The 24,422-nt window shown below is 44.8% G+C and overlaps 1 protein-coding gene across 5 annotated transcripts in view; it reads right to left on the reverse strand.

Moving 5' to 3' along the window:
* Positions 1-600: 600 nt before the first annotated feature.
* The window catches only part of LOC149360459 (membrane metallo-endopeptidase-like 1), an 88,953-nt gene continuing 65,131 nt past the window's right edge, over positions 601-24,422 (reverse strand). For 2 of the 5 annotated variants that reach the window (XM_089572324.1, XM_089572323.1), the window contains exons 2-5: positions 12,605-12,704; positions 11,629-11,738; positions 10,846-10,904; positions 601-5,102 (exon numbers count right to left, since the gene is read on the reverse strand). In XM_089572324.1, the coding sequence (XP_089428450.1) occupies positions 3,039-5,102; positions 10,846-10,904; positions 11,629-11,722 (2,217 nt within the window). In that variant the 5' untranslated portion in view covers positions 11,723-11,738; positions 12,605-12,704 and the 3' untranslated portion in view covers positions 601-3,038. Of the gene's footprint in view, positions 5,103-10,845; positions 10,919-11,628; positions 11,739-12,604; positions 12,705-24,422 lie in introns of all 5 variants that reach the window. The other 3 variants (XM_089572326.1, XM_089572325.1, XM_089572327.1) reach the window with 3 other exon arrangements.

Here is a 24,422-nt window from a genome sequence, read left to right on the forward strand (position 1 = left end):
TTGGCGGCACTGGGGATCGAACACAGAACCTCGCGAATGCTAGGCGGATGGTCAACCACATGGCCACTGCTTGGCTCTCAGTCGTGATTTCCCATTCCTCTCTTCCCTTTCTCTCTGTTCTTTTGTTCTCTTCCTCGCGTTTAGGGTAGCATACTGGGCGTCACATAGTTAGCCTTCCTGCCTTTCCGTTCTTTTCACTCTTTCTGTCTATTATTTTCATGCCCACACTGATGTGACTGAAACTCCATTGTGCGAGCTCTTAAACGAAGCTACGGAATGGGGGTTTCTGTGTGTTGTGTTGGTAGAGTCAATTCGCTACACCTCTATCACTGCTTCCGTGCGGTAAGTGCTCAATTAGAGTGAAGGCATTGCCTTTCATGATAAGGTGTTCAGGACCATCTGTGAGTAATACAATATTGTGGTAGATCACATATACTCTCATGCACTGTAGCCAAGTTGTATGCTTCAATCACCTGAAATAGATAATAATATGCCTAGGATTAAACGTTCATAAAAAGAGCATAGTTACCTGTTTTGGGGCAGTTATTACCACAACATCAAGTGTAGCAAAGACACAAGACTCCTGTACCGTAAGTGAACCAGACCACTTTATTCAAGTAACAAATAATGTGAGCCGACAGTGGCTGGCTGAAGCCTCGCTTTGTCCACTTCAGCACAGTTAGAACTGTACAAAAATGAACTAAAAGACGAACTTATCACATACATAAAGTTAATTGTTATAAGGGTGTTCTGTGAACAAAATTAAAGGTACCGCACAGGAGCGACGGTGATATTGTATATTGAGCAAGTAGAAATTGCAAAGGAAAAGAGAGTAACAGAAACAATAATATCGGCAACAATAACACTTCTAACAAAGCATTCAAAACACTTCAACGTTAGCGCAACTCCCTTAAACGCACTCACTGCGAAAAGCATACCAAAAACAAACACCACTCATGGGATTGCGCCGCAGTCATTCTGGCAGTTCGACATGCACTAGAGGCCGCACTGAAGGCACTCCAGTAATTAAAGAGTCGTTAATTTCCCCTAGCTGCCACAAAGTCAAGGAAAACCCTCTCCTTTACCGGCAAGTCAAGGGCTTCCAGAGTTAGCGCTGAACGCCACTCTGTTAAAAAGCTTATTTGCTGTGCCTGTCTTTTAACATTAGCAGGAAAGTGCCTTCATCACAGGCGCTCTAAGAAATGGTCCAACGCAAGTAAGTAACGCGTGCACAATTTACGCAGCTGAGTGATTTTTGAGCAAATATAATGCCAGCAGCGCGCAGAAAGCAATGGTCGCTCTATGAAAGTAACGTTAGATAAAGAGAATACGAATGCACTAATACTGACGGCAAGCAATGAGCACCATATGCTTTATAGTTCTGACGCCAATTAGCGCTCGGATCTTCAGAACAGCATGTTTTGTTGCTGCAGTGTTCCGACCAATTGAGACCAGAAATAAACGAATCATGAAAATGTAATACATCACGTCAAAGTATACACAATGAGCAGGAGGATACTCAGAAAACGAACTGAAAGAGCATATAGTTTTGTACGAAAAACAGTTCCGTAGCAGATAAGAAACCTCCCAACCAGTGGTCATATGCAGGAAGGTGTGGGGTGAGTGACATCTAGCTTCAAAATTAAATAACGCATTTAAGTTAGCAAATGTTGTAACAAGAGACCTCTTGATTGGGAATATAAAGCTGCCAGGAAAACTACCAACGATAGAAGCACGCCATGAACCCACTACATGCTGCTGACATGCATATTGGTAAATACGCCTACAGAGGCATGAAACACACTAAAATAAAAGGAACATGCAAGATTGATCTGCTGATTTACGGAACCCAAAGCAAAACTAGTTATTATTTACTTTTTTTGCTTTGAGACATACAGCTGTCTCCAAGGCTACAGCAGAAGGCAGTATTCTTGCCTGACAATGGCCGCAGCACCCAAAGCATGTGCACATTCTGCAGAACACAACAGTACAGCAAGTAGTACATGTAATACGCTTACATAAATGGGCAGCATAAGCTGCGAATCGTGGTTCAATACATTTCTCCATAAATAACAGACAGGCGTTTTTTCTGTGGCCATTAGGATGAACTAATTAGGATGAATAAAAGTAAAGCAACTTTCAAAAATTCCAAGGTCGCTTTTTTGCATCTGGAAGAGTCATGCAGACGTTTGGTTGGCCTCCTGCTGCAGTCGAGGCCCATAGCATGCGCTAAACATTGTTCAATATTCAAATGCTTATGACTCGTCCTCCTCCTCTAAAGGTTCTGGACATTTCCACTATTCACTGAGGACTCTCCATATTGTCTGATCCTGAATGCCTGGACCTGATAACCTGCCTTAAGTAGCCGCCCACGGTAAATCTAAAATAGGACTTTAAAAAGCAAGGTACATTAAGTGCGCACAACATTAAGGAACAAAAAAGAAAGTGTTGAATGACAATTATGTTTACCGTTGGCTAAATACTGCAGCATCTGCAGTCGCCTTTCTTTGTACATCGTCCGACGGTCCTTTTACTAGCTGCGTAAGGGATTCTACATGATCAAATCTGTTTTACCATCAATGTGGACGTACAATGTGGTTGACTCGACGGAATTTCTCGGCTCGGGAACATGCGTTGTCAGTCTTGGGATGAATGCGCCTTTCTCGAGCAAAATACGCACAAAGTCACCCTTCACTGGCTAAGGGTACATCATACTCGCTTTGAATTAGTCCCGCACGTCGGCAAGCATTGGCCAGGTTCAGGAATTCGTGCAGCAGTGAGTCCTTCCAAAAGGCTGAGCTTGTTATTAGCAAGAACAGCTGGCTACCCAAAAGATTGTTCGCCATGCGCGCACCACATGTTTCCTAAATGATGGAGAAAAGTGCATTTCACACGTTTCATAACCAAGCTGCCCATTTAGATCGCACCAAATCTAAACCCAGCTACAGCTGACCGGCAGGTAGGGAAACATTCAATACAACAGCAGCCGCTACCATTGGTATCTGGAAGCTACCCAGCAGCAAGGACCCCTCCAGATTTCACCAAAGCTTGCATTTGAGGGTTGGATTCATAGGTGACCCGGCAGGGCAGTTGAAAGCAGCCGAGAACTGCGGCATGTTCTTCACGAGCGAATTGCACCTGGTCTTGAACTCAGGATACCGATGCGATGGCGACACATTCGAGCACCACATGTAACAGAAGGCGATGAAGAACAACTGATCTTTGGTTATACCTGGCAGTTCCTGCAGGCGTAGCAGCGAATCAGTCTCGTACTTCTGACGGATGTAGGCGTCGTAAACAACTGGTGCGGCACCAAAATCCGCCAAAATTTCTTCATCTTGCGCAGATTTGTCCTCTGGCAAAAAGTACGCGTTCCGGATGCACTTCGTGCGATTCTCGTACTCTTCTTTCGAAGCCCAGTCCCCCTTCATACGGCGACTGTGTAGAATGTAGATTGAATGCATCATCTCATGCGCAGCTAACTGCCCCATCGACGCGTAGTCGGTGGACGGCACAGTGTCAAAGAATGGCGGTAGTAGAAGCCCCATGCCCAACACCATCACGTTTTCCCTGGGCTCGTAGAAGGCGTTAGCCTGGGATATGTCTTTGTTAAGTGACGTAATGAAATCTTCTTCAGATCTCTGGCGCAGTAACCTTCTTGTCCTGGAGCGCGAAGCGCTTAGCCAGTTCTTTACGAAGGAGGCTCCTGAATCCTGGTACGATGAGAAAAAGTTGTTTAAAGAGACTTCATCTCCCGAGCCTCCGGGATAACCTATTATCTTCTTCATGCCTAAAATCTTTTCTACCATGCCGCTCTTCATTTCTTTGTCCAGCCACTGTGACTCTTCTATCCTCGCACGGTAAGCTGCTGCTATGGTGGAAAGTATGTGTTTCGCCTTCAATAGCACTTCTTTGCTTACAGCAGACTGAGAATAAGAATAGTAAGTGGCGCTGTGCATGACCGTCGATGTATAGATAAGGCATAGCTGCTGCAGCAAAAAATAGTTTGTACCAGGAAAAAAGAAATGATTCTGTTTTCTTGCAACGCGCCTAGTATCATTCGCCGAAGGCACCATTTGTCTGAGTTGCCACGACACATCAAAGGCAACCCAAACTGCCAATTGTTTCTCATCCATACTGCGAAAGACCTTCACAATGAATTCCTTTAAGCGGTTGCTTTGAAAGGCAACCTCGTGCTCTCCAGGCAGCAAGCCCTCAGTGACGTTTCGCATGTAGTCATTCCACGCTTCGCCCTTCTTGGACGTGACGACTTCCTCAAGCTTGTGTAGTGGGTGCACGCTCATATTTGCTTTAGCTGGCTCGTTCTCGATCGTTGTAGCCAGTACTAAATATCTTTCCGTAATTTCGATCATCTTGGAGATCCCCGGAATTTGCTTGTCCCCCACTCCCAGCCACTTGAGATGATCATCAATAGCTGCCTTGTTTCGAATATGGCTGCTCGTAAAGGACGGTCGCGTAGCAAGAACCACCTTCGGATGATTTTTGTACTTCGGCAGTCCACCGAACCGTATATCAAACAACGTGGGTAAGCCATAGTTAAGTGAGAAGTCAAGGACTAAGTGCCAAGCGCTCAAAGCCGAATGAGACTCCAGTGTCGCGCCGTGCTCAGCTAGGAAGTCCAAAATGTCAGCCTTCGGGTTTTGACTTGAGTTGTCGTTTTGACTGTGTAGGGCCACACAAGACTGGAACAAGCCAGCTGCTTTTTGCGCAGCTGTTTGGGCTCGGGGAGGTACAACCATTTCAAGCAGGGCTGCGACCACGGACAGCATGATTTTTTTGTTCTGCTGTATCATTACACTGGAATTGAGTGAGTCTTGCCTTTTTTTCCAGTTTGTGCAAACATATTCATAAAAGTCATTGCATGGCAATGGCGGTAACGCTTCATGGTACAAGCCGGACACAAACTTGCACCCTTTCCTGTTACATAACTTCGCCGAAGGTGGCGATAAAGTCGGCACCTCTGGGCTTTGCTCTTCAATGTCCGGCTTTGCGCGCATGGCTATTACTAGAAAGATGACGATAGGCAACGCAGTGTAACAAACGGCATGTATCCAAAGGATCCTTGAGCGGTTCCGCTGGTCCTGCATTTGAGCAAACAAAGCATTAGGAAATTCCTTTGTAAACAATGTACCTTGACTGCTTTTCAGTAAGCCGCATGGCCACCAGCACCCACCTCATTACCCACTCACCTGATATTGTATGAAGGTATTAAATGCCTAAATGCTCCTTCCTCTGATAACAATATCACGCGACTGGGCAGCGAGGTGGAGCTACAATAAACGTTTTTCCAGGATCTCGCGTCCTTTAAGCATTTGTAGCTGATATTACGTTATGTGGCCTTTAATATAATGATCGTGAAAGAGGAAACAGTGTCCGTGTCTGCGTAAGCAAGAGGAGCCACTTATGGACTCACTAACGCTGTCGTGTCATACCTTTAAAGGTGGAGCTCAAGTGTTCCACAGTTCCACAAATATTTGTATTTTCTGTGCTCATCTATTTTATTCTGTGCTCATCAAACATCAATAAATGCTCCATCAGCATTGACTGTCGGTGGCTTCCCTATCACTTATCGCAGATCCGGGCAGGCTTTTCACGTTTCGGAAGTATGTGCTGGCGCACATTCAAGACTTTGTTGCTAGCGGCGTCAGACGCACAATTCGAGACGTTGAGGGCGCTCGCTTCGTTCATTCAAAACGCGCAGCGCTAGAAATGTGGTAGCGCAAAAGCGCTATCACGGGCTCAGATTATTTTTCTATTAGAAAAAGGACCACGTACGAGACCATTACCAGTGGGACCACGCCCACTGCAAGACAAAGGCCTCTCCTATACCTTTCAAATTTACCCTGTGAAGAGTAAGTTGGGAAGGGGGGGGGGGTGTTTAGGAAGCAAACGCAGCTGGGACAGTAGAAGAATCTTTAGTTAAGAAAGGGTCAACCACATAGAGCAATTTCAGGTGCCATTGCAAAAACTTCGCCACGCACTTCTGCCACGTACCTCTTCTGCCACGCACTTCTGCGAAGTACCTCTTCTGCCACGTACTTCTGCCAAGTCAGGTACGTGGCAGAAGTACGTGACAGAAGAGGGTCAGTACGTGGCAGAAGTGCATGACAAAGTTTTTGCAAGGGCACTTGAAATTGCTGAATGTGGTTGACTCTTTCTTGACTAAACATTCTTCTACAGTTATTGACTACTTCAGATCTACTGACCACAAAGATATCCCAGCTTTTTCTGTTGATATCAAAGACTTGTTTTATTCTATGTCCCATAGCGATCTGCTGTCCTGTGTGGCGGCAGCAATTGACGAGTGTGGTGCCGTTGATTTCCAGAACGCCTGTGCGATGAGTAGGGGGGTGGGGTTCAGAGCTTTTATCTTTGTATTTGATGTCAACGTTTGTTGCCTTTGGCAACAATATTTACCTGCAAAAGGAGGGTGTTTGTATTGGTTCGAGTACCGCACTTATTTTGAGCGATCTATTTTTAGCTTGCAAAGCTCTTTTTGAGCGGCTAGATGACCTTAGGATTTAAAAAATTTATAGGTACGTTGATCATTTTTTAATTGTTTTATGTGGACCTCTTTTTACTGACCCGAATGTATGGAGTATTTTAGACTGCTTTAATGCATGCTTTAGGCCCCTAACGTTTACTCATGAGTTGCCCGCGCAGGAAAGCATTAGGTTTTTACATCTGCGGCTGCGTTTCAACCACGATCCTACCTGCTGGATGTATGAGCCTAGAGCCAACAAGCCTCCTTTGCCTTACAGCTTTGCTCATTCAAAATTGGAAAAGAGGGGCATTGTTCTTTCCTTCTTGTGTAGCGCTCCCTGCAAGTCATGCGAACATACTGTGGAAGAAAGTGTACAAAAGCAGGTAGAACGTTTGTAGGCGGCGAGTTATCCCAAACATGTCATTGTTTCAGTCGCCCATCGCAGAAAAAAAGTTGGTTCACACATGAGCGACGAACAAAGAGCGGAGGAGAGAAGGAAAAGGTAGCCGTGATTCCCTACGTGCATAAGGTCTCGCACAATCTAAGGAAGGTAGTGAAACGTTCTGCCGTAAAAGTAGTATTCACGGCACCTAAAAAGCTTTTGAGTGCGAGCAAAAAGACTTGCCCTACGCGAGCACGGAAACCTGAGTGCAGAATTAAGCACAGAAATGCCTACATGCCTTGCAGGAAGGGGGCTGTATACAAAATTCCACTTTCATGTGGTCGGCTCTACATAGGGCAAACGGGTAGGTGTTTGAATGTGCGCCTCCTAGAGCAGAACAATAAAGTTGGTAACATCAGCACAGACTGCCATCTGGCGGCTCATTCCAAAAAATTTGACGCCATACCACCTTGCCACCCCTTGTTGGACAAGAGTGTCATTTTGTATCGGCACCATAGCGACTTGACTAGAGAAACCAAGAAAGCGTGTGAGATAGCGCGGGCAGAAGATCAATGCGTCAGCAGACCGTCTGTGGCATTATCGAAGAAAGAGCTCGATTTCATGGCATGACGGCGTCTGGCATTTTCTTATGTTTCTTCTTCTATCTGCTGTATCAGTAGAGTATATAAGCTCCTGATCGGCAATAAATCCGCTGTATTGAAAGTTAGCACTTGTGCCGTCTCGTCTTTGTCCTGCGTTGTTCCCATGCTATCATTACTGTGTTACCATAAATTACCAACCTGCCCAAGCCTATTCTGTTCTGTTCGAATTAATTATAAGCGGCTTGATAAGCAAATGGCAGTTGTGAATCCTAAGTTGTGAATCAGCGCCCGCTTCTCAGTCTCTTCCTGTTGTCCGTTTTTTTTTTTTTTGCGCTGTTTTAGAATTAAAAGACATGGAAGTTGGTGAATAGTCAGTAAGGAATTGGCGCTGCAGTCTATAATACTTACTTTATCTCGCTTTATCTTAAAGATGCACAGATCATAGCAAAGAATTTCAACAATATGTTTTCGCTGGTGTGTTCGGTAGCTCGAATTCGCCTTACCGACTGTCCTATCCCTTCTAGTGTGATGGAATCGGCTTCCCTTCCAGGTGTTGCTGAAAGTGATGAGAGGTCGATTCTATTTGGTGTTAAACGCCGCGAATCCTCAGGTATTGGATGGCAGTGCGGTTTAATACTTGTGCAGGAATATTTAATCAATTAAACTTGTCCTGTTATCTAGTATAAGCACTGTCTCTAGAGTTATAATACCGACTTCGTTGAAAAACGCTTAAGTTATACCTCTGTACAAGGGAGGCTCCAGAAACATTACGAATATTTACAGACCGATCTTAATTCTGCAATGCATTGGAGAAATTGTACAGAAGCATTTACTACTTACCATGACAATTTTTTTTAATGTACACCGCGTACTATATCACCTTGCCAATACGGCTTCATGCCAGAAAAAGGAACAACAGTTCTTGATTTTTCTCATATGCTAAATTTAGCGTTTGATAACTACCAGGCCGTGCGCTCACTTTTTCTTGACGGTAGCAAGGCTTTCGATAGCATTTGCTGCGTTCTTTTGATACTAAACTTTCAGCGCTGGTATATCACGGCTCTTCTATTTCCACTTCTTAGCACTTTAGGCTTCCAAATATGTCGCTTTCAAGGTGCTATAGCGATTCCATGATACCGAAGCTGGTGTGCCGCCGGATTCTACATTGATTGCTTTGTTAGTTAACTTATATGGTAATGATATTCTAAACATGGTGCCTACTTTATAGTTTCAGTACATTGACGGCAGTGTTATTTTCTAACGTACAAAAAGTTACATAGAGGCAATGATAGCGTTAAAGAGGGCAGCTTTAAGGCCATGGACAAAATTAAGTCTAATCTTATCTATGTTAATACGTCTAAAACGCAGTTTATAATCTTTCGTACTCTACTAAAAAGAAGTTAACTGAGTCACCCTAGCAATTTACAGACTTCCACCAGTTTTTAGTACAACTGTGAAGCAGTGAATCATGCGCCATTGGTCAAATATCTCGGCCTGATCTTCGACTGTGATCTTTCTTGGAGTCAGCACGTATCTTTTTTAAGCTAGAGGCTTCGTGCCATATGATGTGTGCAGTATAACACTGGATACATTATGCACTTATCTGTTCTTAAATTTATCACACACGTCCTAGAGTGTAATGTGCTCAAATGTGGCATCACTGTTTATGCTCCATCCATTAGCAATGCAGCCGGTTGAAGTCTCTTCTGCGTTCACTTCCAAGAAATATTGCCTGTAATTTGCTCATTGACAAAGATATTGATATTTTTAGAAAATTAATCCTCCCGAGAGTTAACGCTCTGTTAACGGACAACACTTTTGGTGCGGTCAGCATACCACTCCATAACTCCATACGTTCCTCCACGTGATTTAAGGCTGAAATACCTGTTTATCATTCCTCGCCACTGAACAGGGTATGATCCGCATAAACGTCAGTATTATGTGCATGCATGTTTGAATAGCCTACCACCTAGTGTATTGAGCGCGAAAACTAGATACACTCTGAAAAAACATTGCGCTCCACCGCTACGTCGTTTGCTGCTTCATAAATGTTGTCATCCTTCGTTATTGTACAAATTTCACGCCGTCATTCATTTGAATGTGTAACGCCTTAACTTTGTATATATCTTGTTGTGGGATTTTCTATGCGCGTAAGTCGCTTTGTTAGGTTTGTGACAACGTCTGTACTTCGCTTCTTTTGATACATCGCTCTCCTGAAACGGTTCGCTGTCTACCAGGTTCTGTCACTCAAGCCATTTACGGCTTAGGAGGCCTGATTCATTCTGTATATCAATTGACATGTATAAAGGTGTGCTAGGCCTGCGCGCGTGCCCGCCCGCCCGCCCGCTCTACTCTCTATCTATCTATATCTGGAAGCCATATAAAATACAGAGGCATTTCTAATCCTTAATTTTAAAAAAAAAACATTACAACCAACAGGGATAAATGTCTCCAAATGAAACTCAGTCTGTAATGTGCATTTAGTCGCTGTAGTAATCCTCTGATAAGGTTTTCCACCAGCCCAAATTCAAAATAGAAACAACGCCCTCCTCCCCCCTCTAAAACACACATACACACACTACATCTGCCTTGTTCTCGCTTCATATCGCTTATTCACAGTTTCTTTCATTCTCGGTTCTTTTTATCCACGCTTACGTTCCGCTATGGACCTTCTGCATCTTTCTTCAATGACCCTTGGCTTCCGCAATCCCTCCCGCAACTTTTTTTTTTCTTTCTCCTTCTCTGAAGTAAATTGTGCTTCCCCTCCCTCTTTTTTACCACCCAGCATTTGTTTCGCCACTGACGCTGTGTTCCGTTATCGCAGATTTTTCAGGTCAACGTGACATTCCCATTACCATGACTCGTGTCGCACGGCCAGCCTGTACGGCAGCATTTTAAACTTCACGTTCGCCATCGTACCACCTTGCGATTTCGCACCCTCGCACTCAGCATCCTGACAAGGGCTTCTTCCTCGGAGTGAAAGTCCTACTTGAGCCGTGCCGTGATGACCGCACTTGCTCAAATGAAGACAAGCACTCTTATCCAAGCGTTCGATAGCGGTCAGAGCCTTCCCTGAATTGGTGTTGATTTTTTTTAGTTTAGTGTCAGCTTATGATGCACTTTAACAGGAATCTCCTCTTTTCTGACATCCTCCAGTGCTGGTATTCAGGTGCCGCGGAAGCTCCCTGTATAGTTCATAAAGCCTCTATTCAAAAATAATGGTTCATCTTCCCTCACCCATCCCGCGCATATATGTATGCGTGCGTGTGCGTATGCATGCATACGTGGGTGTGCGAAGTCACCTGTTTTTTTTTTTGTCAGATATTTTGCTTCTAATGATGCATTAAGAAGCTCACCAATATAAGTAGCCGCCTCATACTGTCCTGTTGTCGAAGGCTCCTCAAAAGAAGAGGCACTGTAAAAAACAAACTTTGGATAGGAATGGACGCCCAGTAATCAAGAAGGAAGAGCAAAATAACAGAAATTCATCAGCTCAGAAGACATCAGAAGACATCAGCTCGCTTGTTCCGAGTAACCAAGAAGTTTTCTTTAGCTTTATTTTAATTTACTCACTGCTGTGCCATGCAACGAAGGGCAGGCAGTTGAAGCATTGTCTTCTCGTAAGCCACACGCTTGTAACGCATGAGATGCGTGTAATATGAAAAAGAATTTAGAATCGCACTGGCTTTCTGAGGCAGTGGCAGGATAGGCAGCGTTTTATACCGAAAGCACTCTGAACACTATGAAACCCAAGCAAGAATCTTGTGTGAAGCCTCAGAGCAACTCGGGTAAGCTCTGGTTAGTTCGGACGAGCATGCCGCAAGCTTGCGCCAGTGGGAGGAAGCTCGGGTAAGTTCGGAGAACTGTCGCGCCAGATGTAGCCAGTAGGAGTACGGCATCGTGTCAGCTATCGCAGAATGGAGAGAGGGTGTGAAGATGAAGAGCGATAGAAGCGGTCGCTTGCACATGCAAAAGCCAGAAAAAGGCGATGAATGAAGACATGCTTCCGCACCTCTGCTCGGTTCAACTACGTGAAAACTCTGCCACTTGTTTCACGGTGAAGTCCATGCGCAGCCACTGCTGCCCTAACTATTATAAATATGAACCTTCCTGCATCTTAAGGCCATTGAAAACTCTACCTTGTAGCATATCCGGAACGTATGACTTTGTTTCCCGCAGGTCGTCACTGTTGCTGGTTTCACCATCAATTCGGGCTTCATTTATCTCCGCCATCTGTTACTGCCGATGACTGGAAACAAAAGACACGGTCTGTGTTATTTTGCTTGAAATGATCGACAGTGCGAAATGCACGTAAATGAACCGGTAAGCACCCCAACAAACGTATGAAAGAAAGATAAAGAGAGGTACTCAAGTAAGACTTGTTGGTTGGCGAGTTAATGCGTATTCTTCGGTAAACACTATGAATGATTTCACTCCTTCAAAGACAAGTGGGTGGGTTTTTTATTAAATACACAAAAGTCGAGCACAAAATTTCTCGATGCTTTGGGTAACCGAGAATATGAAGACAAGGGACAAGGACATACAAAACACACCATCTTGCAGCGGCAAAAGAGATAAAAAAAAAAACAATGTTTTATGGATCTTATGGTGGTAAATGACACTATTTGGAAAGCATATCCACTTACATCGAACAGTGTAAGTCCTGTAAAGAAGCTCATTCTTATGCACGCGATGAGTGGTCCTCACAGAGACATGAGGCGAGGCGAGCCCCGAAGCCTACGAAGGAAAGCTATGCAAATGCTGGTTCGCAAACTGGCTGCAGCAAAGCAACAAAGGGCATGCAAGTGCAGACTGCGCCGCTTCTTTCACAACGTCGACAGCATCGGGTCTGGAATGTTCGCTTCGTCGCAGCACGCCTCCAGTCGTTTTCGCGACAGCAGACCACGAGAGAAGAAAGAGAACAATGACCCTGAAGGCAGAGAGATGCTGATGGTCCCTCGGTCGGTGGCTATTTTTCATCAGCATTTTCTTCCGCACTTTGATCCAAGCAACTTGTAGAAAATTCGTTAAGAACCACCATCTAGCCCAACCGATACTTTGCGACTCTAACCCTCTTTCGTTTTCAGTGAGCCATGAGAGAACATGCATTCCTACCTCAAGCGGAGACTTGCTAGATGTTGTAGTCAAGACTTTTTGTTTCTTTCACGACTTCCTCGCTCCCCGACGCCGCAGCACCAGCAGGATTTGAAAGCAGCTGGGCACATAAAAGATGAAACGGTGTTAAACTCCGCTATGAACTTCCTCTTCATTGCAAGAAATTAAAATTGTCAAAGTTTCACACTCTGTGATTCCACAGCACGAAAACCCAGTGTGATTTTTGTGTGTGTCTGAGAATGGGGGTTACATCCTCCCTCAGGGACTGCACTCCTGTTATCGAATCCCATTTTAAAATAAACGATGCCATGGTGCGTTGTAAAACCGTAAGATAAACTGCCTGGCATAATCTGCAGGTATAGTCTGGTATAACCTGGTATAGTAAGCTGCATAGTTTGCACTCGGACAATCCTACTCACTTTCAACGACTCGTCTTTCTAAGAGGGCGTCATACGGGACAGTCTTTTAAAAGTGGTCCTCCTTCTACGATGTTCTGTTGAGGCTCTACCGCGAACTAGGGATGAACTAAAACTGGAAGCGGAGACGGGGTGAGGGGGTGGAGGAAGGGCAGGAAAAAGAGGACGTCCCCTTCAATATAGAAAGCCGAAACTCTTTTTCGCTTCTTTCAGACTACTTGCCGCAAAACGCGCCGTTCGCGGCAAGGACTGCTAGCAAGTGTAAAAAATTTAATGGGCGCTATTGGCTGGTTGAGGTTTTCAACTGACAAGCGTTATATTAGTGGCCGAATCCTTTCCTTTCTGGTCAGCAGCGCGCCTTCTCCACATTTCCAGAGATTTTCCAGTCTTCGACAAAAGTGAGCAGTCCACTTTATTAGCTTGTCTACTGATGCATTAATAGGAAATTTTTACGGGGTCCACAGCTTGCGCTTGTTGGCCTCATCGACGTACTATCACATTAGTCGCAACTCTCAGTCTATTCGGACGATATTTGTATCGGGGCATCAGGAGTTACGAGGCTACGAGTTAGAGCAGGGCTTCAAAATGCGGCATGCATTCTTACGGCCCACATCCGCCTGCAAGCCCTGGAGATTTCTGCTGAAAAATATTCCCTTGTTGCCTTTACACGCAAGAGCATGTCTTATTAGCCATATGTATAAATTGCTAAACAATACCCTACGAAAAGAGCCATCCTTCTTGGAGTAATCATCGATCATAATCGATAATGAGCCCACATGTCTCATACATGAAAAGGCGACTGACATCGATCGTTCACGTTCTCTCCATTCTTGGAGGGATGTCGTGGGGCGCATCAGTGCAGTCGATCCTCCAGCTGTACACAACATTATTCATGGAATTCCTTCAGTACAGTCTCCCTGCACTTGGAAACTTGAGGAAAGTGAACATACGGTGTCTACGAAACGTTCGAGCTCAAGCTTTCCGGGCGTGCCTATGACTGCCAAAATGCGCGTCTATAGCCGCCACAGTACTCATCGCCCAGGAGAATCCAGTGACTACGTATGTAACAATCGACGCCTTGAGAGCGAATATTCGGCAGTTCTCTCGGATTCCCGATCACCGTCTTGCCAGTCTTCCTGCTAACTGGCCGCATACTTCAAGAAAATTATTGCTGCCCATCGCGACATTCTACCAACCCAGTTTACACCAGCCTCTAGATCATCCTCTCTATTATGGAGCCTGCACATTCCATGCCAGACATCAAAAAAGAAAGCTGTTTTATCGCCCACAGCATTAAAACAGACCACTTTTGAATATTTGCATGAGAAGCACGGACAGCGACTGCACGTATACACGGATGGCTAAGTGACCCCCCTCCAGTTCCTCGGGAGCCCGTGGTCATACACGTAACAACCATAGTTAAGAAAGGAAAAAATCACTCAGAACCTCATCGACTAATACAGAGCTTACCGCTATTCGTGTCACCATTCAGCATATTAGTGAAGAACCACCCCATCAATGGCCTGTTCGCGGAAATCCAATGGTCGCGGAAATCCGAGAGCTACACTACACCGCCATAAGTAAAGGGCATGATATTATCTACCAATGGCTGCCAGGACACAGCGGCATCGCAGGCAACCACCACGCGGACGAGATCGTGCGAACTGCTCACCAGGAGGGCGATTTTGTGTTCATCCGCATCTCGAGAGCCGACGCAGCGGGTAAGCTTCGAACACTGGCACGAGATGTCACGCTACCTTGTGGACTTACGGCGATTTTTCAAACCCACGTCTATTATCCCTGGATCCAGTCCTGAAGCTACGGCTTCCACCCGGCCTAACACGACGTGAGGCAACTGTGCTGTGTTGTCTGTGGGTTCCTGTCGCATTCACAATTCACTACTCTTCTGCGATCGGTAAATGTAAATTCGGAAAACTGTAAATGTGTCTACGCAGCTCGCGCTCGCTACTCAGTCCTAGGTTTCCGGTAGGTCACACGTTTACGGCGGCTGTGAAAACTCCTGGGCACATCTTTTGCACGCTCTTTCAACGCGCCAGCGAACGTAACTCAGCATTATTATGAAATAACTGCCCCTTGTATGACCGATATACCACCAAAATAACTGACATCAGATGTTTTGCCCAGAGATGTCATGCATGAAGCTGTAATTTATTCTACCAAAGGAAAATTTTTTGCATCTTCATGAAGATATAGCAGAACTTTCCACTGAAAAATCATAAATGCTCTGAAAGCACAAAGTATTGCTGAGGGCAACTAAATATACTAACTCATGTCAGCAAGCTGGGCACGAAAAGCTTCCAGCATAGTCATGTACAAAATTTTTCAGGAAGCTCTGTCAGTATAAAGCGGCACTTTACACCAAGCTCAAGTGGAATATCTGGTTGAGTAGTATCGGGAAGCATACAGTCTGACCCTAGATACACAGAAAAGAACAAACGAAGGATTACGTACAGTGCAGCCTGGGAAGTAAAATTTTGTTTTGGTGACACCGTGTGCGCAAGTTTCTAGAAAAAAAAGACAGAGAACCTTCACAAGTACGCTATTCAACAAGCATCCTAGTTTTTGTTCATATTTATTCTTTTATATTTTTGCAGCAGCTGTGTATTTATACAAAAATTTGCTGTACTAAAGGTTAACTGGTTAACGCTATTCATAGCCTCGAGTGCCTACTTTTTCAGTCTGCAGCTTATATTATGCTGCATACTACATTTAAATTTTATTTTCTATGAATGCGAATTCGGATTATCTGGTCAGTTCTTGACAATTCTCCATTCAGCTACGCTCTTCAAGTGATTCACATTCCTCAAAGGGAAGAAAACATGGCTGTCATACATCATGTACATTAACAGCTGAGACATTTCGTTATGTTTTCATTGTTTCAGGCAATTGTTGTAAATGCCGTGATAGAGACTGCATAAATACTGTGATGTTCTTTGGAGTCAGTACGGCACCAATGGCGTTACTTTACTCGTGCATGAAATCTGGAATCAGTAACCTTTACTGAGAACTTGCTATACGTTGCGGGAGTTTATCATCTTAAAGTACAACTGAGGCTATGAGAGGCTGCACAGTGAAAATCAAGTTGATATCAGCTACCTCTAGCCTGTGCTATTGACCGGGATGATTTTTAGTCTACTGCCATTGAAGTATGATTACGATGCCTGGAATCAGACCTAGAACCCATGTTCAGCGACCCAATGTCCTCGCCTCTGGGTGGGCACGGATGGTGAATAATCATCAAAGATGAGTGGGAAAGACATGCTGGACATATAGCTTTGTTACGAGAGCATGTTATCTTACTACGGCACTTGTCTCTATCCCTCACGTGTCATAGATCAACTTCCCACAACATGGGCTTTATTTTTACATTGAACTACAGCAGCACATCATGAGTTTGGTCTGCGGTGGTATGTTTTGTGCCGTCAATAGCTCGCATGCAGACCACACTTATATATAGTCACCAAAAGTTCTCGGGCCCCAAAGTTTCATTTTGGGGTGCAAATTTTTTGCAACCTTAAAGACCAAAGGCCCTTGAAAGGCTCGGACTTGGGTTCTTCTCGCATTCCAGACGCTTATAGCTTACAGGGCTTTTTGAGTGTTCCATTGCATGGCTGAATAGGAAGCCCTGTGCCCTGAAGACTTGGCAGCGAGTGTACTTACTTTTAGCTAGAATATGCACCGAGAGCAAGAAATGAGCATTCGCAATTAGCACCACGTTATCCGCGACATTTGAGCTGTATATTGCTTGCGCAGTGGGCTACCAATATTTACTGATATACTGTTGCGTTTTGATTCGCCGAAAGAGTCAACAAAAATTTTTTATCAACACAGTGGCGTAGCACTGTTCTGATCTATATAAAACTTTAAGACCAACGTGATACATCGAAGATGATCATTCAACAAACTTTTGACAGAATAGACATTAGAGCCCAGTGAGAGGAACGTCGACGTTGCACCAAAAAAAGGACAGGTCAAAGGTATGCCCAGCATATGAGTAATTTCTAGTTGAACTACTCAGTTCGTGCATGAACTCGCATTCTGCATTTTTGCAGGCTTTAACATCATACCGCTGAAGCGTGGCTACGAGAGGTGCTGTAGTGTAAGGCTTGCACAGACTGACTCAACCACCTTAGGTGTTCGCTATGCACTGATATCGCACACTACACGGATGGCTTTGAGTTTCGCTGCAAACCAACTGCAATAGCTTGGATCCATTTCGCAACCAAAACTTTCCTGTCGAGTACCCTAACCTCTGTGCCACCACGCTCAATGAATAAGTATTTCCTCATATGTTAAACGATACTGCAGAGACTGAATAATGATTTACCTCAACATCTCATAACCTTTACTACGACAGCTTGCCGCTGTCCTTTGCATGTATTTCTTGAGCAACGCATCCAGTGTTGCGCAGTGATAGCAAGTTTTGTTTTGTTAAAAGGATGGGGGCCGACTGCATCCATGTACGAGTACCTGCACACCATAGTGAACGATGCGCACACACAGCACTATGGCATATTTCTGCTTCTTGTATATTTCTCCTTCTGGCATAAGTATACCCTGACATAATGCCGCGTCTACAACAATAGCCGCTCGGCGGCTGTTCGGCACGCAGCTCGTGCGCCACGCTGTTCGCTGCTGAAGAAGACGAAGCTCGACGTTCCATCCTGGCCGCCTCGGTGTGCGCTGGCATCATCTCGGTGTTGGCGCTCCTCTGCCGTCTGGACGCCGCGCTACCTGTACCAACTGCTACGTGACAATATTGTTCGAGTCAACAGGTTTTTTTCACCATGCGTTCACTGGCTGCATTTATTCTCCGCGAGCACCTGAATAACTGTTTCGACTGACGCGACGCTGCTGCATCATTATAACGATTACAGCGCTTGAAAGATGAACTTTCTACAGGGTGAAAGGCTATTGCATGTTATTTTTGTTAAGCCGACTTAAGGCCAGTGCATAAAATGTGACGTGCTTGATACAAAAGAAGAGGTCATGTGGGCCACACATGACTAATATGCAAGAGCCAAGTGATATATTTTAAACTCATCAGTTGTATCCTGAGCTCATCCTCATCGCACAAGGCTGACAAAAAGCTACAAAGATAGCATACACGCATTGTAATTTCAATTGATATGTAAACTAATGCGTCACATATGACCGAGGTTATGAGGAAGGAGTTTTTTAGGTTCGACCATTGAGGAAAACACAAACACGTTATAATAGCTTCACATGGCAAGTGGTACCTCTAATCCGGTGCTTTGGTTAAAATCTTTGAAGTAGCACAGGTTAGCTTGCACACGTGGGTGGCCGTTACATATGAAATGCACCCACTTTGTAGCACTGTCGGTAAATACTATATGCCATTATTACGAAACATAAACCATTGACGCAATTAATTTGTGATAACAGTCAGATAGAACGGTGGGATTTCTTTTTTTGCTATTCCAAATGTCACATACTGGACGAGAAGTGCCAACAAGTGCATTTCGTATTATTTATGACCTCAGCACATGTGAGGAACATATATTGAAACTAGTGCACGCAGACTGATGCCCTTTAAAAGCAAATGCTATGTCTGTGTGTATATAAGAACCAGTTAGTGATCTCTCTGATAAAAAATATTTCACGCGTATGCACTGGCTGCCAGTGACCTGACACCAGGTAGTTCGGACATTGTTAATTGGAAAGATATGGGAGAGATCTTTGCCCTGCAGCGGTCGCAGTCAGGCTGATGATGGGATGTGCATGGGATGTGGATTATGTGGTGATGTATAAAAACCTGTATGCATTTTCTGCGACCGTGCTGAATGCTGTCCTCGAGTGCCATGCTAAATTATACAGAGCTGCGTGAAAATTGGACTGCAGGTCTGTGCCATTAACCACTGTGTGTCAAGCTTCATTTATCTCATGACAGAAGCCACATTTGGTGCATTTGCTCAGGGAAATTCTGCTGCCAAAGGTGGGCCATTGAATACAAATGATACTGTTTATGAAAGGAACGTGACGGCTAAATCAAGCGTCATTTCTCCAAATACATCGCGCGTCATTTTTTTAGCACAGCACTTCTGCAATAAAAGTATAGGTGACAGATTTCGGCCAATGGATGAGAGAATAGATTGCAACCTGCTTCCTTATTCTAATTTCTACAATAGAATCCAGCGAGCCGTGCAGTTGGTGAGTTCACCTCCGGAATACACACATGATTATTCTGAACAGAGAAAATCGGATCACAAATGAAAGACGGCAGCAAATTTTACCATCCTCGCTGTTGTATTAGTCAACACTTCTGGCCTGGACAGCTGCGCACACGCACACATTCTGTTGCGTTAGGCGCAGCAAATGAGATCTGGAATGAAACATTGAAGCGCGCATTTCTGATCTTCGCTGTATCAAAACGCAATTTCCAGTCAGCTAGCAATACCGACATGCACTGTTTAGTAAAGCAGAAAGTTGGGCTAGCTTGTATCGATCCATCTAAAGACAGCGCACAGAAAAACACGCAAATACAGGGAGAACGGACAGGACAAGAGCGCACTAGCAACTGAAGCTTGGTCGAAAAACACTTCTCACTCGGTAAACACTTCTCACTTCTGACGTGCTGAATTTCCTGGCGCATGCTTACCGAGTGAGAAGTGTTTTTCGACTTCTAGCTTCAGTTGCTAGTGCGCTCTTCTCCTGTCCGTTCTCCCTGTGTTCTGTGTGTTTTTCAGTGCGCCGTTTTTAGATGGCACTGTTTAGCTACACTGTCAAATCGGCAAATATAGCATCACTTTCAACAATGCCACCCGTCTTTAGTACCATTTGCACAGTGTCAGGTGATGAACCTCAGTGGAATACCCTGCAGATTGCATTGTACTGAAACGCTGCCTACGCCAGCCAATCTTTCCATATTTATGCCGGGACCTCCATATGCCTTTTGTGCTCCCACCCCAAAGCCACCCTTACCCACATCCTCCTATCATGCCCCGCGTCCCCTCCCCCGCCGAACCGATGCTTCTCCAAACCTGGGATGACTGGGAGACCTCACTACGGTCAGCGCACCTGGCCAGACAGAAGATTGCAGCCAGCCGGACCCCATACGTCATGGACCAACACCACATGAACGCTTAGACCTTGAGTGCTGTCGTTCGGAAACCCAGGAGGCCTGACCTCGAATTGTTTTGCAAAATAAAAGTTTTTCGATTAATAGATTCTACTGAAAGCGAGGTGGCAAACTCAGCCCAGTCGGTTTGGGCACACCTGACTGTAAACGTGAGCTCTCAGCCTCCCTCTGAAGTAAATATTCCTGTACAGAGCCAGAGTGGCAAAATACTTCTAGAATTTAGTTTGGAACAATGTCAGGGCGGTTGACTTACCGTCAGGGGCCCAAAACTGCTGCGCAGTACACTGCAAGTGCGACACCTAATCCGCTCAGATCAGGAATCAAGAAAGCACCTCAACTCATTCTCTTTTTCTTTGGAAAGGTCAGTACAGAGAATATGTGCACATTAGTGTGGGCTTAAAACATTTAGCACTCTACTTATTATGTCATCCCACAAAGGGTCGTGTCATTGCCCAAAGAAATACATATATATGGAAGAGCAGGTGCAGCAGCTCCCCTTATGGAAATGGTTGACGAGCACATTAGCAGCATGCTCAGTACACAACTGGAAACTGATCTATTCCAAATGACACATTTCATCCCGATGAGCACATCTTCCAAATTGCACTCCCCGATGCGAAGTGCAGTCTTTGTCAAAAGTAACCAGGCTGCATGGTTTGCTTCTGGCTTGTGCAGTGGAGCCCTTACAGCTTCCCTGAACCTGAAATTGTCGTTAAAGGTAAGGACTGGGGGTCTTCTTACCTTCAAACACCTTTTGATCTTTACGAAAGTCACAAGGGCTCCACTATGCAAGCTAGAACAAACCATGCAGCCCGGTTACTTTTGACAAAGACTGTACACTTGCTTGAAATGATGGTAAATTTGCCCATAATGTGCCACTAATGATGCAAGCTTGTGATATCAAGAATGAAACACTGAGGCAGCTTTCATCTACTTCATATAAACGAAGGCGACTTTTCTTGAGCTAGCTACACGGCACAGGCACTTAGTTAGTCAGAGAAAATGAAAGTAGGACTTAATCAATCAAGTAGCTGTCCTCATGCTGACCGCCATATCTGAGGGTGATTTTCACTGAGCCAGCTACACAGCACCACAATGAGTTAATCACAGAAAACGCGCTCAGGAATGAAATAGTGAGGTAACCCTCCTCGTGCTGACTGGTATATCTGAAGCTGATCTACACTGAGTCATCTACGCAGCGGAAACACCGAGTTAATCCGATAAAACGAGATCAGGAATGAATACTGAAGCAGCTCTCGTGCTAACTCGTATATCTGAAGGTGAGCTTCTTTAAGTCATCTACACGGCACACACACTGAGTTGATAATAGAAAATGAAATCAGAAATGAAACACTGGAACAACGCTTCTCGTGCTGGCTCCTATATCTGAAGGTGACCTTCACTCACTCAGCTAGACAGCACCCAGACTGTTTAATTAGAGAAAATTAGATCACGAATGAAACACCCAATCTCTTTTAATCGTGCTGACTGCTATATCTGAAGGTGAGCTTCTCTGAGTCATATGCATGGCACCCACACTTAGTTGCCCCCCAGAAAATGAAAGCAGGAATCAAACACTGAAGTAACGCTCCTCGTGCTGGCATCTACAGAGCACCCACACTGAGTTAATCACAGAAAATTAGATCAGCAATCCAACACTGAAGCAGCTCTCCTCGAACTGACTCCTAAATCTGAAGGTGATCTTCACTGAGTCAGCTACACAGCACCCACACTGACCTCATCACAGATAATGAAATCAGGAATTAAACGCTGAAGTAACGCTGCTTGTGCTCAATGCTACATCTGAAGTTGACCTAACCTAAGGCGGCTACACAAAGGGCACACCGACTTAATAAGATAAAGCGAGATCACGAATGAAACATTGAAGCAGCTCTCCTCGTGATGACTAGTTTATCTAAGGGTGAACATCTTTGAGGGAGCTACAGAGCACGCACGTCGAATTAATCACAGAAAATGAGACGCAGTGAGAACCTCAAGGAGCTTTCCTCATGCTCAATGCAATATATGAAGGCTATCTTCACTGAGTCAGCTACACAGCACGCACACAAAGTTAATCACCGAAAATCAGACTGGCAATGAGAAACTCGAGCAACTTTCCTGATGATCAGTGCTATATCTGATGGTGAGCTTCACTGAGTCAGCTGCACAGTATGCACAAAAAGTTAATCACAGAAAATGAGATTGTAAATGGTAAACTCAAGTAGCTTCCCTCATGCTCACTGCTATATCTGAAGATGAGCTTCACTCTCCACTACACGGCACACACACGGAGTTAATCACAGAACATGAGATGAGAATTAAAACACTTAAGCGGTTTCCCCTGTGCTCACTACTATATCTGAAGCTGATCTACACTGAGTCAGGTACAGAGCGGTCATACTGAGTTAATCACAGAAAACGATATCAGGAATGAGGCACTCAGCAACACTCCTTTGGCTTACTGCAAAATCTAAAGGTGATTCTTGTCTGAGACAGCTTCACAGCACACACGGTGAGTTAATAACAGATTCAAAGATCGGCATTGAAACACTCGTGCAGCTTTCCTGATGCTCACTGCGATATCTGAAGATGACTTTCACTGTGTTAGGTGCACAACATATTTCATTTAGTAACAGAAAATGATATCAGGACTGAAACACTTAAGCAGCTCTCCTCGTGCTCACTGTTATATCTGAAGACAAGCTTCACTGAGTAAGGTACACAACACGCACGCCGAGTTGATCACAGAAAATGAGATTGACATTTAGGCACTCGAGCTGCTTTCCTTATGCTCACTGCGATATCTGAAGACAGCTTCACTGAATTAAGTACACAGCACACACAATGAGTTAGCCACAGAAAATTATATGAGGAATGAAACTCTGAAGCAGCACTCTTCGTCCTCACTGTTATATCTCACGATGAGCTTCACTGAGTCAGGTACACAGCACGAAAACCGAGTTCTTCACAGAAAATGAGATCGCAAATAAGGCACTGATACAGCTTTCCTCAAGCTCACTGCAATATCTGAAAGCGATCCTGGCTAGGTCAACTACAGGGCACGCACGCTTCATTCATCACATAAAGTTAGACCAGGAATTGATACACTGAAATGACTTTTGTGCACAGAAGTGCAGTTCACTGTGCAGTTTGTGCACATAAGGTGATCTTTGCCACGCCAGCTAGACACTGCATATGATGGATTTAATTAATTGCCACAGTGTCATCAGGTATGACGCCTTGGAAGAGTTTTTCCAGCAGTTGCAGAGTCACCCATTGGACCATGAAGCTACAGTACTGATTTCATGGCAGTAGTCAATAGCCGCCAGCTTACATGTGTTGAAGGGGGCTCAACACCACAGATGTCACGTTCCGAGTCCATGCGCTCTTCATCCAGTTTGATGTGGGTGGGCTGAATATTAGCACTGCCGCTGCTGTCTCAGGTGCACTTTTCTTTGGTGCTTACGACGTGCGTGGCTGCGTTCACCCAGTGTTCTGCAGTTAATATGGCTGCTTCTTCCTCCAAAAGAACCTCTACATCTGCCAGCTTAAACGTGACAGTTCTGGCTGCTACAGCATAACCATGTATACCACGAGACTCTCACAATTTGTCGCCATACACCCGCCCTCCCACATGTAAAGTCCCACATAGGGACCTTTTAGGTATTAATAAAAAATATCCAAAAAAAACTTCAAAACAAGCTACAAATATCGAACACCGGTTCAAATACCGCAACGCGCTATGGTGTCCTTCAAATAGTACACCGCCGCCCATTATTAAGCAGTCCAGACGGTGCCGTTGCCGGACCGCCATAGACGCCAACGCTGCGAATTCCAAGTCAGCAAGCGGGAAAAAAATTAAAAGAGAAGCACTTATCTTTTCTGTGCTACAATAACCAGCGTTTAATAGTTTTGGCTACGACTGCATATGCAGCTTACGACAGCAGCTTTGCTGGAATGAAATGAGACAAAAAAAAATGACATCTCATTTCTATTTGTGTAAAAAAATCAAGAAGTGCAGTGAGAGCTAGTGCGAAGCTGTAATTCTTTTTTTTTAATCGCTGCAGCTTACATGTTTCCTTACAGAGTGCGGGATCAACATCTGAATTAAAATTTGCTAATCCCCTGTGGCTATCATCGTGTCGGGAATGCGCGACCGCAATTGTTTTTAAACGCTCAATAACAGCCGAGTTACATACGTTGGCATTGAGCGATTTCACCGTTCTTCTCTCCGCCGCCGTATCTTCTCTGACTCAATTTCCCTCACCCCTCCCCCTGCCGA

This window comes from Amblyomma mixtum, chromosome 2 (assembly GCF_055824585.1).
Source record: "Amblyomma mixtum isolate Tamu chromosome 2, ASM5582458v1, whole genome shotgun sequence".
In the NCBI taxonomy this organism is placed as follows: Eukaryota; Metazoa; Arthropoda; class Arachnida; order Ixodida; family Ixodidae; genus Amblyomma; species Amblyomma mixtum.